Raw genomic sequence first — 15,876 nt, forward strand, 5'->3', positions numbered from 1 at the left:
AATGGCAATACTTTCTTTGATTGGCTACACACACCGCCCACTGGGCAGCCTCAGGGCACTACTCAGTTGGAAATTGTTCACCTGAAAAGAGCTTATGATTCAATATTTTTAGCTGCCTTGGTTTGGCCTATTAATAGACCTTAAATAAACAATTTTAAATTAGCAAAAACAGTCATAGAATGGAAAATATTAACGAATCAAATGGAATGAATGTCTGAGGAATTTATTAGACTTGATATTTGAATTTCTTAGATTTGTTAGATAATTCCAATGATTCAATTCAGTCACTATTAAGCATATTTTAATGCTTATTTACCGAGTGACTGTTTAATAAGCAATTATTTGCTTAATTTATAGCAATTAAGTTAAGTAAAATCTTAATAAAATTAGTCGGCAACTTTTGTTTTTGGGTCACAGCCAAGCTAAGCTAATCGAGGAGCAAAAAGCAAAGGCGTGTAAATCTATAATTATTATAATTTTCATTCTCTTCTATCTTAAGTATCGGTGGCTATAAAAAATGTTCGATATGCTACCAAACGGCAAGCAGCAGTCGTTTTATATTAATTCCAGCCACAAGTTTTTCTTCTCTTTTCTGTTTTTATCTGCCACACAAATCACAACGACAACAGCCACATCAAGTGGAAGTGACACGACTCCAACTGCGGCTGCCATGTGTCAATGTTGTGTGGGTGTGGGCTTGTCTTCGGGTAAAATGTATACCAAATGTGACACTATGGCATATATATGTACATATATAGAGATATATACTAAAAAACATAGATACTATGTATGCAAATTGCTTGGAGCGGAAAGCAGCAACAAAATATAACCAAAGTTGGAAGCTGTTACTACGAGTCAACTGAGCTGCTGTTGAAAGCTTGCTAATTGACAATTACAGACAAGTTGTCGTTGTTGTTGTTGTTGCCATTGCCGTTCCCATTGTTGTTGTTGTTGCTGGAATTTAATGGATCTGGTTGAATTAAAGGTGCCGGAAGGCAACTGCATCTAATATCTCTAACCATATCAAAATGTGGGCGGCAGCAGCGATTGTGGTTTTTGGTTAAAAATTCAACGCATAATTTCATTGTAAATTTTGAACTCAAGTTAATATCGCTCAACTCGATTGAAGATCGGAAGATAAGCGGTGGCGGCGACTATCTAAATTATAGAAAATTGAACAGGCGGTTCACTATATCCGCTAGCTTCAGCTGTTGCTATTGACCAACGGCAGCTGTCTCAGGGGCCATGGCATCGATAAATCAATGAAATCTTTGGCTCTACATTTGAATATTAATGAACCCTTTCTTACACTTTCACCGCAGTTTATCAGCGTGTGAATGAAGCCACACACGCACACACACACTGCATCATCGGCTAGGCACAGGTGGAAGGTGTAAATTGACTCTACCTTGTGAAGGATTTTCACAAAATTGGCTTTGCCTCAAGGACTTGGCATAATTAACACCGCAGGTTTTCCCACGCAGCATGTCTGCGTATGTGTATCTAATAGATACACTAATAGCCACCAAAAAAAAAGAAAGAAAGAAAGAAATAAGAAATTAGAATTCTATAAAAAAAGACAGACACCGCATCGCATTGCGGCACTGGGAATACAGAAGCGCTAAACTGGAGGAAATCAAAAGGGGCCGCTTTGTTTAGCCGCCGCGGCGAAACTCAATCACAAATCCCAAAACCCAATGCTCAAATATTTGTGTGATTAGTCCTTATCTAACTACCGCCGACGGACGCTGTCAGGTAGCCGCACTCTGTCCAGGGATCCGGCATGGGATAGGGATGCATACAACACAGACCCACTGTGGCTAAAGTCGAGCGCTAAGCCCAAGGTGGTCGCTGTCAATTCCTTTTTCATTTAGCATCCTGCAGCGACGGCAATTGGTTTCGATTTTCGAATATTCTGTTAATAGACCTTTTGCCCTTTTTTATACAGACGCCCTGACGCCTTCCCTTTGTGCCTTCTGGCTTACTCCTCCCGCTGTTGCTACCTTTTGGCCTTTGTTTCCACGTGTAACTATTTGGCCTGTTCGAACAATGGGCATTTGTTTCAATTAAAAGGATTTGAAGTTGATTGTACAGGGCCCAGAAGTGTCAGCATACTGCTTTTGTTTCATCAAATGTGTAGACAATTGCAAATTGGATGAGTACTGAAAATGTTCTTAAACGCCAAGCAAACTTTAGTTTTTGAAAACAAAATCCTGGCGGGAATCCATTCAGAAGTCCCTCCTTAAGACCAATGTATGTACATGTACAAGTAAACTAACAAGAGTTCAAGTCATTTGCAGTTTTACTTTGCATCAAAAAAGATAAGAAGTTGAATGTGACTTGCATTAGGTATTTAATAGTTCACTTGAAAGTATTAACTATTTTTAATACAAAATATACTTCTTGTTTATTCAAATAACGTAACTAAAATGTAATTTCATCATCTAATATTACTTATTTTTCAACAATTATGACTTCAGTCATGAGATAATGAAGATAATGAATCGTCTATTTACAATATACAAAGTTTGATATTGGATAAATGAGAAAAATGTCCTCAACGATTGTTGTTTGTTTATCCTGCTCATCTCTAAACGTTCTGTGAGGGAAACTGGGGTTTTTAGATAACTATAAGAATTAATTTTTAATTAATAAGTACTAATGAACTTTACTTCTTTAGCATCTTAGCAAAGTATTTCACGATTCCTTTAATGACTGAGTCCGAGTTTAGAAGTTTAAATGAATTAATTTAGATTTATTGTTAATTTGAAAATTTACCGACGCTTAAACTGTATCTAGACAGTGGCTACAAGAAGAAGAGTTTATTTCAGACACTTGCGAATGATATATAGAAATAATCGGCCATATTTCCCACTGGCAAAAAGGCTATTTTAACCTAAATGCCGTCTTTTATCATTTACAAAGCTAAATTAATTTGAAAATGTCTTCAAATTTATGCACATTTGTTTTATTCGTTTTCCACACGTTTAAGTTTTTCCTTTTTCTGTTTGTTTTCTTTTGTTTTTCCATTTTCCCCTAAATTAATTGTTCGTTTTTCTTACTGCAAATTAATTGCAAACGCTTGACAATTAAACACGGGCTCGGTCTCCGACTCGGTCTCGGTTTAGCCACTGCGGCTTGGAGGCGCGACAGTCGGTTGCGGGTCATCGTCATTAAAACTGATGGGTGACTAGGGGTTCATAGCAGAGGGGGGTAAGGAACAGGGGGGGACTTTACCCATCTCTGTCGACTTCTTGGTGGAACTTGTGAAAAAGTTTTGCTGCGACTAAAATACTAAATACAGTCTCGTTACAATCTGAGGAGCGTTGCCTTTGCGTTTGGGATTTTTGGTCGTTTTGCCTTCCATTCGCACACACACACTCACACACACAGACACATACGCCGCGTTGCCATCTCGCTCTCACATGATGAACGCCATAATTACCGTTACGTATACGCCACCATTGCTATTTTTTGTTGCTGTAGCCGATTGGTGGTGGCTGCTGAAGCGAGCGAGAAGGATATACTTTACCCATGCTATTGTCTCTCTCACTCGACTGTTGGCAATGGGAAAACTGGTTGGCTGTGAACCAGAGAGCGAACAAGCGCAACGTTAACGCCGACGCCGACGTTGCCGCTTGTTTTGCAGTTATGATTTGATTGCCGAGTTTAACCACCAGACAAACGAGACACGACACGACGCGACGAGAGAGCAAACGATGTTAAAGAGACGCCACAACCAGAGAGGGTGAGAGCGAGCGAGCGAGCGAAACCAAAGAATGTGTGCGAGGAAAAGAGAGAGAACGAGCAAGAGAGCGAGCGGTACGACGGCGGCGACGGGCAGCAAAAGAACTGAAGAAATATCGACGTGTCTAGTTAGCAAACCAATCTTCAATCTAGTTTGGAACAGTTGACTCTGAAGCGTCGAGTTGAGAGGTCCTCCCATTGGATCAGCGTCGTCGTTGTAGTCTCGTTTATCGTCTATCTCGTTAAATCCAATAGTAAATACTTGTTGTTGTCGTTGAGAGTTGTGTTTGCTGCATCGTGCCAACCGCAAAGTGAAACAATAAGAAGCCGAGAAGTAGTGCATTGGCCACCACTCGAAACTGTTTAGTGCTTTGATTGATACCAAAGTGACAAGTTACCCATTTAGCCCCCCATTCTTAGCAAGCTTAAATGCTCTGTCCGCCAACCATGCGCCCGGCCAGCCCTGCCGAATCGGAGATCTCTGTCGGAGGAGCTCCAAGCCCACTGCCAGCCCAGCTGCAGGCCCAACATCAGATGCATCATCATCAGCGTGGCAGTACCATCGATCTGCTCCAGCAGCAACAGCAACTCCTCATGCAGCAACATGCGGCCGCTGCAGCTGCCGCGGCTGCTGCTGCTGCTGCTGGGCTCACCCGGAGTGCCGTCGGCACACTGCCGGAGGATTATTTCCAGCCCCTGAAACGTCTGCGCATGTCCTCTTCCTCCTCGGAGCCACGAGAACAAACGCCCAGTCCACCGGCTCCAGCTCAGAGCCAAATTCAAACGAAATCAGCCATTGAGGGAGTCAAGAGTTTCTCGATTGCCGATATATTGGGACACTCGGAGAAGCAGCGTTCCGAATCCGTTTCACCGCCACCAGCCACCACCTTGCTGGCCCCGCCCGCTGCCCGGCCAACCACTGGACTTCTGCAGCCACGTACCGAGCCTCTGGATGTCCATCCGGCCGCAGCGGCTGCCATGTTACTGCCCGGCGCCCAGATTGTGCGTCCTTGGGATCATTTGCTGGGTCCCATGCCAGTGCGTCCATTCATCCCATCCGCCCTGCTACACTATGAGCAGCGTTTGGCTCTGGATTACCATCGTCAGTTGCAGGAACACTTTAATGCCCAGGCCCAACTGCTGCGTCACATGGGCATGGATATTATTCCCTCAGAGAGTGGTTCTGATCGCTCCAGCTCGGCTGCCAGTGACTGTTGCTCTCCGGAAATTGCACGCGACTCGGCTGCAGCTGCAGCAGCTGCTGCCACCCGACATAGTCCGCAATCCTCATCGGCGCAGACAGCCGCCGAAAGGGAACGCCATCATTCCGCCGGCTCAAACAATGCGTCGAGTCCATCGCAAGCTCCTGCAAACAATTCCGCGGCTGCTGCTGCTGCCGCTGCCAAGGCCAAGGCCAATGGCACTCCATTGGATGCCCTATTCCAGATGACCACCAAGGACTTTGATGAGTCACAAGGTAAGCCCTGTTCTTAATATTTTCCAAGCCTTTCTCTCATTTTGAAGGGGTACAAACACTTCGATCCTTTGCTTTCAACCCTTGACAATATTTTGACAACAAAATCGAATATCCACTTGTCCGATTGCAACAATAAATTTGGAAAATTATTGATCTTAATGTTCGATTGATAAATGTCTCAATTTTTGCTCAACAAAATGCTAAATGAATTGATGCGAATCTTAATTATTTAAAACCATAAAAGGTTGCAATAACAAATGTTTAGCATTACTTTTTGTTTTGTTCTCTTTTGCATTTATCAAAAATTTTTTCAAATTTATTTTTAATTGAAATAAACGATTCCCCAAGCTTTTTGTTATGTAAATGCCTGGCTGCGATTCGATTTTGGCTTCTAATTAATTGGAAGCATGCGCCGTATATAAAAATAACAACAGCAACAACCAAAAAACAAGTTACCAGATAAACAAATTGTGCTTGTATTTATGTATTTCATATAGAAATTGAAACTAATTGAATATGGGGAAAAAATGAGTGTGAGGCAAATATGTATTCCCCCCATTGATTGGGCTAGTTCCCCCTCAGACAGCAAACCATTCTGCTAACTAAAATGGGCGTTCTAGTCCATAAGTCCATAAGATATGACTCAACTCCACCCCATCGCCCACATATGTATGTATGGTATATAGTTTTGGTGATTTCATGGCAATTAGTGCTTAACGCTATAACCTATGTATACTAGGTATTCGTGTCGATTCTGCAACGATTAGCAACAATTAGCCAGCGGCCAAGTTTGCAACAACAATGCTCACTAATATATTTAGTATATGCATTACCTAATAGAGTTTTTTATATTTTCCATTTTGCATTTCTGTTGGCTGTTTTTTTTTTTCTTGTTTTGAGCGCGCAATTAACATGCCGTTTCCATTTGCTTGCTACTCAAAACTAATGGCCAACAAAAACTTAAACTTTGTGTGATAGTCGTAAACATGTTTTAAAATACAAACACGGTCACAGCTATTAGCGACACTATCTCTCCAAGTCTGCCTGAACTATTGTATAATGCCATATCTATCTGTTAGTTATTGTATTGTGCCGCACACAAATATTATTATTATTTATCAAAAATTATTGTATAACCCACAAGAAAATGTAAGATGAAATATTTATGGCGGCCTGCAATCGTTAGTCAATCACTAAAACTAGGAGAAGAGGTGGGAGGGGGCAAGACAACAAGGAGGGAGCACAATGATAGGGCAGCTGAAGATATTTATGAGGCGTACACATTAATATCATTGACGCTATGACTGCCCATGGGAAAGAGAAGCAGACGAGTGGAAGGAAATCATCAAAAGCATTTCCTATACCCTTAGAGTAAAAGGATCGATCGAGCAAATTTGAATTCAAAACCAGAGACATTATTAATTTGTTATGCTAAATAGTATGAAATGCAGAATAATCAATTTCAGCCACGCCCCTCACATAACTAAACCTAATGAACTCTATTTAATATGCAAATTATATGTCCAACAAATTATAATCAAATCGATTTCGATATTTAGGCGAGTGAGTAGAAAAATTCCACAAGAAAACAGGATTTCCACAAGGGAACGATCCTTTTGATTAGATTTTGTCAGACAAATTGTCGCCAATGATAATTAATTCCTGGTATTACACTTGTATTAAGATCTTGTGCCAACTGTTGCTGCAGTTTCTTTTGAAAATCCCTAGACATATTCTCTAGATGCTCAAATTTCATACATATTTCAACATATTGTTTTAGTATACTTCGAATACTTAGTTAGAAAGGACTGACAAATGTGACCAAAACAAACCACCCCTTAATATGGAATATAATTTATGTCCTGTAAGTGGACACCTGAGAGAGAGAGAGAGAGAGAGTGAAAGCAAGAAGGGGGCACCAAGTGGACACATTTCTCTTTTTTTCCCTTTAGATAACTAACAGAAATTACTTAATGAGTGTCTGATAAAAAAAACACCAAATCCATGTAGGGGTGCAGATACTTACCGAGAGGAGACTGACTGAAAGGGACTGAGACTCGCTCAAGTGCCTAATGGGTTTTGGGTTACAAAACGAGAGCTGAATAGATAACAAATGGTCAAATTATGCCTTTTGCATTTCAAATACACTTATTCACATTTGCATTTCATACATTTCATTTTGTTTTTGTTGTTGTTGTTGTTGCTGTTCGAGTTTCGTTTTAACTCAAATGAAACGTTTAATTAGTTTTTAATGTTGGGCTAGTTTGTTTGACAAGCAATAGGAATGGGTGTGAAGTGGATGGAAATCGAACCGGTTTCCGACCATATTTAAATAAATATTTATGCCCCGATCTTGGCCGCTTGCGATCAGTTTGTTGGTAGTTAGTTGTTGAAAGCGGGGGCACAGTAGCGGCAATCCCAACATTTTTTGAAGTCATCCATAAATTTACTTTGAATAGAGCCGACACGCAGAGGCAGAGGCAGAGGCAGAGGGAGATCAAGAGAGTATCAGGAACCAGACTAGTCCATACTCTGGGATTGATAGTCAGCCAGTTATGCAAGTTGGCTGAACTGCTATTGTTACCTGGTCAATTAATCAAGACACACATTGCCACTTAAAACTGATTTGTAGGTGTCAATAATTATTATAAATCAAGCAGCAAACGAGAGCCAAATGACCACTTCGATTGCATAAAGTCAAAGCTCAGAGTCATTAAACGAGACCCACAACTACAACTTAATAAACGCCCACAATTCGAGTAATTAATCAAATATCAAATTATAGGCTCAAGCAATTACAACTGTCTTCGTCTATGCAATTGCATTTTAATTATTGATCAAGTGGAAAACAAAGTGTTTTAATTAACGCTCAGATAGACAAATAGTCTACAGTCATACAACCAGTTTCTGTCATGTGACCTCCTACTGATCTAATCTGATCTTTACCTTTAGCCAAAGATAAACTAACGTTATCTCTCTCCCACTCTTTTGTATTGCAGATAAATCTCATTTGGATATATTCTCGAATCGTCCTCAACCGAAGAAGAAGCGCAAGTCCCGCACAGCCTTTACCAATCATCAGATCTTTGAGCTGGAGAAACGTTTCCTCTATCAGAAATATCTGTCGCCAGCCGATCGTGATGAGATTGCCGCTTCATTGGGTCTATCCAATGCTCAGGTGATCACCTGGTTCCAGAATCGTCGGGCCAAGCAGAAACGTGACATCGAGGAGCTAAAAAGGACTTTGATAGCGTCAAGGTCTTCTCGGCCCACAAATCGTTTCTCGAGAATGTCAATGATCTCAGCATATTGAAGAAGAAGCCCATGCACGAGGCGGATATGGTGGGATTGGCTGCTGCCGCTGCTGCTGCTGGAATGGTGGGTGTCCCAGGATCGACTGCCGCCCAGGCCATGGGTGTTACACAACCAAAATGAGGGCGTGGCATAGTGCGTGCAGCGCTTATTCAACCTGATGAATGGTACAGAAAATGAGCAAGAGTATTGTGGATGACATTAACATGAAAAACGACTGCCAGAGAAGTTGTGTATTTTGTTTAAGCATTTTGAACCAAGTGCTTGGGTAAAGCAGTAGCCGATTCCTTAGCCGCAACACTGGGCGATGGAAGGAACAAAGAATCTCTGCTCTCTGCTTTACTCTCAAAGGATGTGACCAAAGGCATAGAAAGGCCATCAAAGGAAAGGCCCCGCCTCGAAAACCCAAAACTAGGACCAAGGCCCACAGTTGGCCAAGTTGATTATAACCAGCTAGGACAAATCACAAGCTCTGATCTATAGAGCTTCCAAAGACTCTGTATCAATAACAAAACCAGAGAAAATCACTGAACAATAACAACAACACAAACAACAAACGGCTCTTTTCAGAGCCACCAATCCAATCAGCGACAAAGAGTATTAAAGAAACATTTCATCAATTCCAATCAAAGCTAAAAAAAAAAAAACAATCTTGCACTCCAATTAATCAAAAAACTTTGGCTATAGCCGTAGTAGCCATACTCTTAAAAATTCTAAATTTAAATAAGATATAAAGATTAATGTATTACTCGAATAACTTTTATTTTTTGGTATGCAAACTGTAAAATTAAACAAATTAAACTTTATTTACTTGAAGTTGTTTTCATTTTCATTATGATAAATAAATCAAATTTGTCGCTGAATGATCTGTTGAGTGAGTTTGTGAGTTGTTATCGTCATAATCATCAATATACTCCATTTTGCTAAGAGTATTGAAAAGAGAAACAAAAACCACAAATTGTTGTCAATAAATTTTAACATATTTAAGCAAACAACACTCAAGTCGTGGGCCATTTAGGAAACGAGTTGAAACGAGAGCTACCATTTCGGCTGTCCCCCTCCCTTGCTCCCTTGCATTCTCATTTCAATCCTCCTTACCCTTCCATAATCCTCAAATGATCCCCCCCACTGCCCCATTTGAATTTGAATAATAATAAATTTTTGCGCCACAACAAAACAAAAACCGAACGACAAACCAAACCAAAAAAAAAAAAAATTCAACAAATTAATGATGTTGCTATGTATTTTGTTGGCTTACGGATTCTATTCACTCAGTCAGTCAGTTAGCCCAGTCAGTTAGTCAGACAAAGTCTTAAAAATAAAAGAAATCTCTTTTCAATATTTTTATTAATGATTATTTACAACCGTTATTCATAAATTAAAACTAATTAATTATTAATTTAATCACTTGGCAAAAGGAGAGGAGACAGTGTGGATGGGGGGAAAAGGTGAAGAGAGAAAACAAGTTAGAGCGGGGGAAACACCAAAGCGAAACTCAAAATGACCAGCTTCAAGTGTTTAAAGCCGAGCGCGTTTTGCAGTTTTTGCACCACGGCGCCAAATTTGCATATCAAATTTACTTAAATTATTTCGATTAATTTTTCAAGCAATCATTTTCATAAATTTTCAACTGGAACCCAGGAGGAGGAGGAGAGGAGTTGAGTGGAGCAGCATTGGCTACCGTTTTGCGGCATAGTTCAAAGTTGAATTGAGTTTTTTTCTTTGTTTTGTTTCTTTCGCTTTGGTTTGAGAAAAACGCCGACGGCGCACACATTTTTCACTCTCAAACTCAAACGCGGATGACCCGCAGATGAGCTCTCCACACAAATCCTCCCTGCCCCCCTCACAGCATCAATCGTCGAAGTCGGTGTTGGTATCGGAACGGAATGAAACCTTTCGACGACGATCGTTTGTTAACAATTTGAATAATCAAGCTATCAATTCCGCTGCTAATGATGCCGATCGATTGGTAGAACTGGTCTAAAAGATTGGGTCGCTTTTTAATTTGGCGCTTATCTCGGCACCGCCAACGATTGTCGATTGTCTCTCACAGTTCGTAAACTACTAGGAGAAGCAACTAACCAAAGCAATCGGCCACTCAATGCATATGGATGAGCTCCATATTCGAATCAAAGATCGGCGCATTTAACTCAAAAACCAATTTATTTTCTCTTACCAAATGTGTGACAATGCAACGCATGCCTCAAGATAAACCAGAGACTAAAACTAATTCCCCAGCCCCCCATCGCCTCTTGCCACTGACAGTGACCTCTGGGCTCATGGGTGTGTTATTAATGCGTTTTAAAAGTGCTCGAGAGCGACTGAAGCACTGGGCGAAAGTAGCTCGAACGATCATCTAATTGAAATTAAGTTGTAGTCGAAGATCAAAAGTGCAGAGGAGTAGGCCGAAGAGGGGCACAAATTACCAAAATCATTACCGGTGGCATTTAGTTTTACTAGCTGAGAAATTTGCTAAGCAAATCGGTTGGCAAACTGTAACTCTAATTATGGGAAAAACTCTTAGCACTTCCGTGAAAACAAACAAAATGGTAAAACCTGTGTGGGTTAAGCATTTTGTGGCAATGTTTAAATGTCGAAACTCATTAATCGAATCAACTAAAAATGACTAATGAATGCGGCACACGAGAAATGGAAATGGAAGCTACTGAGCCTGGTATTTGCTTTATTTAATAGCCCAGATACTTAACCATAATAGTTGTTGTTGTTGCTGTTGCTGCTTTTCTCTTCTACGATTGTTGAAGGTGCTTTATAAGTGAAACGCGTTAATGTTGTACTTTAGGATTCGAATTGTTAAATAAATTAATTAGTTAACTGTGAATGGTTTGTAAAGGGAATGGAGAAAGGAGGGGTAATGGGCAGACAAATCTACAAACCAAAACGAAAGCAGAAAGAGAAAACTAAAAAAAAAAAAATACATACCGAAAATACATACCAAAATACATACCGAATTCATACCCAATTTTGTAAGGACTTCTTAAAGTTTCCTCACATTTCCTTAACGATTCCTTAACAAAACTCACCAGTACTGAGTGAAAAAAAACATCAAAGCTAATGCCTTGGGCCTCTTTGTATTTACAATTCCTGGAGTGACCTTTCTGCTCAGCCAAAGTGTCAGCAATTACTCAACATTCGCCTTGTCAGGGGAGGACAAGAACGGATCACACGATCAAGTGTTCGACCTACATCATGTACCAGAACTTACTGTGGGAGAGATTGGAAAAGGGGGAAAACGACTTCAAGTTTAACTGGCGCCGTGTTGCCCAAAGAAGAACAAGATAAGTTGCCCTTGCGGCGTTTACAAGAGTTTTGTCCCCCATCACTCTCCCCGTCCACCCGTCTGACCCATTGCTGATTATGATAAATGTAAACAATTCAGCTTGGCACACAAATGCAATCAAAGGACTGCAATTGCAATTTGACTTACAAGAGAGACAGAAAGCTGAGAGAATTGAGAGAAACGACATGTGAAAACCAGTTAAGAGAACAACTCTTTCTCTCTGTGTGTGTGTGTGTGTGTGATCGTGCCCCCCCAAAGCGGCGTCCAGATCTCAATATGACTCTCTCTATCTCTCTTTAGCTGTGTGAGTGTGCGATAGAGATATAAAAGCTAAATTGGTAACTCATACTTAATTTGTTGGCGGCCCCTTTGAACATACGTCCAATTAGCTTACAGGCACCGACACCTCGGGCCGAGAGTCTCTTTTATGCCGCTCGAAGACTTTTGCCACATTTTAGTTTAGCTCTAAAAGGATAATACTTTATTCAGACAAAAATGGAAGTGATACAGCAGAAAATAAAACTAAGCGATGGCTTTGCAAGGGTCCAAGCCCCAAGATAAACGCACCGAAAGTAATTTGTTATTCTGTTCATTCATTTCAAGCCAACTCGATCGTGATGTGGCAGTATTTCGTCAAAAAAGGCAACAATTTTGATCTCATGAATGAAATCTTATGATACGGTGTGATCTCAAAGTATTGTTAATGAAGTTGTAAATTATGAAGAGACTGCCAGTTGATTAAGTTTATTTGTAGTCTCTGGAGTGTGAAGAATATATATAAATATAGGAGAAAAACAAACAAAAATATCGAAATAAACCACAAATTAGATCTGACAAAGGCTAGAACTGGCCGGTTAGAACTAAACCAAAGGAGTTGCCATAACCATCTTCATGTTCACTTAGTTGCTTTTCGTGCGGAACACACACGTTGCTCCCTCCAGACCAAGCAATCAGCCAATCAAGCAACCAACTAGCAACTAGCATTAGCATCTGCTCTACACGTATCTCTATGGAATTTGCCCCCAAACAGAGTATACGGCGGCCTCTTGATTATCCACATTCGGATTATGGACATTTAATGGGAATGAGTTGACGCCAACTCAGATTGACCATACCGCTATATCATCGATAAGATGGGATGGCTCATAATAATGGAAAATGTGAAAATCAAAAGTTTCACGGCTTCCAACAACAAAAGTGTTAATGGGTGTCACTTTAGTTGACCCCTTCTCTTTCCTCTTCCCCTCTATCGCTTTCTTTCTATCTGCCTCTGTCTCTCTCTGTCTCTCTGTTGGCGGACATTTGGGTTCATCAGACATTCAACATTAAGTTAAATTTGCATACAAATTACACACGAGCACTCAGAAAATATATAAAATGTATTTCAATACCCTGTAATCATATAAAAGTTGGGTATTTATAACTCAAATCAATCAAATCTAGCAGGTAGAAGTTATTAGAGGTCTATTTCGAAATAAATATACTTCTAGTTAGTAAGTTCTTTATTCTTGACCTAAAACTATAAGTAGTCATCTTTCAAAGACAGAAAGCAGAATCCTTTGTTAAGGTTTCTCTGCCTCATGCAGGGCAAATTTAAGTCGTCACATACATATTTTTAATTTGGATCTCTTTTATCTTCTCCTTTTTTTTGTGATTTTTTTTGGGTTTTTGTTTTTGGTTTACCACAACAAAAGGCCGACACATTTTTATGTTGTTGTTGTTGTTGCCCCACAAAATTCTGGAAAGAGTGGCAAACGGCTACCGATTTGATTATTGATAATGTTTTGATTTATCACAAAGATATACAAATTGCCATTACTCTCGGGCTTCGATCCGATCGCTTGCCCCAAGGCGCGGCTTTTTTGTGAGTGCCACGATAATTTGTATGCGGTAGCCCCCTTAAAAAAACAACACCAACAACCACATCAATGTTTGTGTCATTTGCTGTGGTCCATTGTATGGCTTTGGGTTATGGCAATCTCCTCCGGTAGATCGATCGAGTAAAGCAATCCCAATCGATAAAGACAAATGTTGTGTGTGTGTGTGTTAGGTGTCATGCAAAACGTTCGTTTAATAAATTGTTTGAGACATCGTCTGTATGCCTTGTCGCATTTGTGGTTTGAAATCTGCATAATGAGTTGGCAAAATGTTGACAGCTGTCCAAGTTGTCAGAGATGATGCCTGATGATCAGGTGGCGGCCAGCCGACTAGTCGACTTTACCGACTCTCTTCAATATGCTTGCCGATCGTGTGACTGAGGAAGGCAATATTCGAGATATTCATGCCGCCCAGTCATAAGCGCATTCGTCACAGATTTGTTCTTTTTTCTTTTCTGTTTTTGCCACTTTTTGGGTGCAGCTGAGGCAGCAGGATTGCTGCTGATGGTGACTCCTTAATTGGCATGTATTTCGGGCTCGCTTTGGGACTTGGTGGTTGTAGTGGTAGTGGTAGTGTTGATTGTTGACAACTATATGGCACAACTTCATCATCGTCGCTAAGCGAGAGTAGTGGAAGAGGAAAACAAAAGGCGACATTAATGCATTGCCTGCCGGCAGCCGAAGGGGCGTGACAAATTTCGACAACTACAACTATATACAACGGCAATGTCTTTATTACCAAAAACTCTGAATCCCAGCACCCTCCTTGCGATCCGGCTCACGCTCCCTACAATGACATTGTGTACAAATACCGCTCTGAAGAGAGCTCAAACCCCAGGGGATTTGGGTTTTTCGCCGCAGATGCAGATGCAGATACTGATGATGATGATAATAGAGAGAGAGGTGATGGTGATGGTGACAATAAACACTTTGGCTATTTATGAGGTTTTAATGAACATGAAGCCACAGCATTTGCAGCCATCTTGCCATAGCCGGCAAACTCAACTAATGAAAGGATATTTGTAGCTTATGAATTTGCAGAATTAGAGGCGTGTCGAATGCCTTTTGGAGTGGCATTCACCACCACCACGACCACCACTCGAGTGGTTGATGGCTAGGGGGTCCTCTGGCTAATTATGATTGACAGGGCGTGTCGCGTCTATTGAGGCGCCCAATTAAAGAGGCATTTTATAATTGATTTCGAATTCGAATTCGACGAATAAGCCCTGCAATAGTTACCCATTGCCGTTGCTATGCAATTCTGTAAATTGAATGCACGAGTAAGTAAATAAATAAATAAATGGCAAAATGAAATCGAAACGTTTAAGTCAGTCAAGTGCAGGCGGCATTAATCAAACCGCATGGCCATCTTCAGGACGGAGCGAAGCGTTAAAACAAACCTAAAGCCAAATACATGCAAATGCCTGGCAACGAACAATAGCGGCATTGAAAGTGAAAAATAGAGTTAAATTAATTATTATCGACGAAGTTTGTATACTCTATCATAATTAAATAAACAAGTGATTAAGAATTGGACAACATAACTTTTGGTTTATGAAACAAATACTTATATACAAATGTTAGGCTAGTCTTTTTGAGTTCTTAGTGAAAATATCCAAAAATTCTTCGTAAAATGTGAGCCTTCAGGAAATTCTAAAACAATTTGTTAATACATTTCTCGATTATATAAAAGAATCTTAGATGCTTTAGTACTAACATTTTGACCTACCTCTATATAATTCAGACAATTTAATCATAAATTATAAAGTTTATTCTTAAGTAACATCTCAAACTTTATAAAAAGACAAAAACAAACATTTAACATCAATTCAGGATAACTCTTAGTTCAGTTAGGGAATTATGGCTGAAAGCCATTATCGATTCCGGTTCAACAGTTACATCATTTCACTTAACTGCAATCCACATCCACCAAAGGGCGCATTGCAGTTAAATAGACATTTGCATGCAAAAGATATATTGAAAACAAGAAAAGAAGCAACAAAAGTAAAGAAGAAGAAAAAAAAAAACAGACAGAAGAAAAAACCAGGACAAACAACAAAGTGAAATTGAATAAAAAACACTGACACTGACAAACAGACAAAACCAGCAAGCAAACAAACCAACTGGCATACTGGGCGCATACGTAATATGGCAAACTGAGCAAA

General features: G+C 40.2%; 1 protein-coding gene across 1 annotated transcript; it reads left to right on the forward strand.

Annotated features, from left to right (window-relative positions):
• The first annotated feature begins 3,910 nt into the window (after positions 1-3,910).
• lbe (ladybird early) lies at positions 3,911-8,827 on the forward strand. Its single transcript, XM_068300630.1, is given in 3 exon segments — positions 3,911-5,224; positions 8,224-8,454; positions 8,457-8,827. Coding segments are annotated over 3 exon segments (1,482 nt in total). The 5' UTR covers positions 3,911-4,176; the 3' UTR covers positions 8,660-8,827.
• Positions 8,828-15,876: the final 7,049 nt, after the last annotated feature.

The sequence above is a fragment of the Drosophila tropicalis genome, unplaced genomic scaffold (genome assembly GCF_018151085.1).
Source record: "Drosophila tropicalis isolate 14030-0801.00 unplaced genomic scaffold, ASM1815108v1 contig_878, whole genome shotgun sequence".
Classification (NCBI taxonomy): domain Eukaryota; kingdom Metazoa; phylum Arthropoda; class Insecta; order Diptera; family Drosophilidae; genus Drosophila; species Drosophila tropicalis.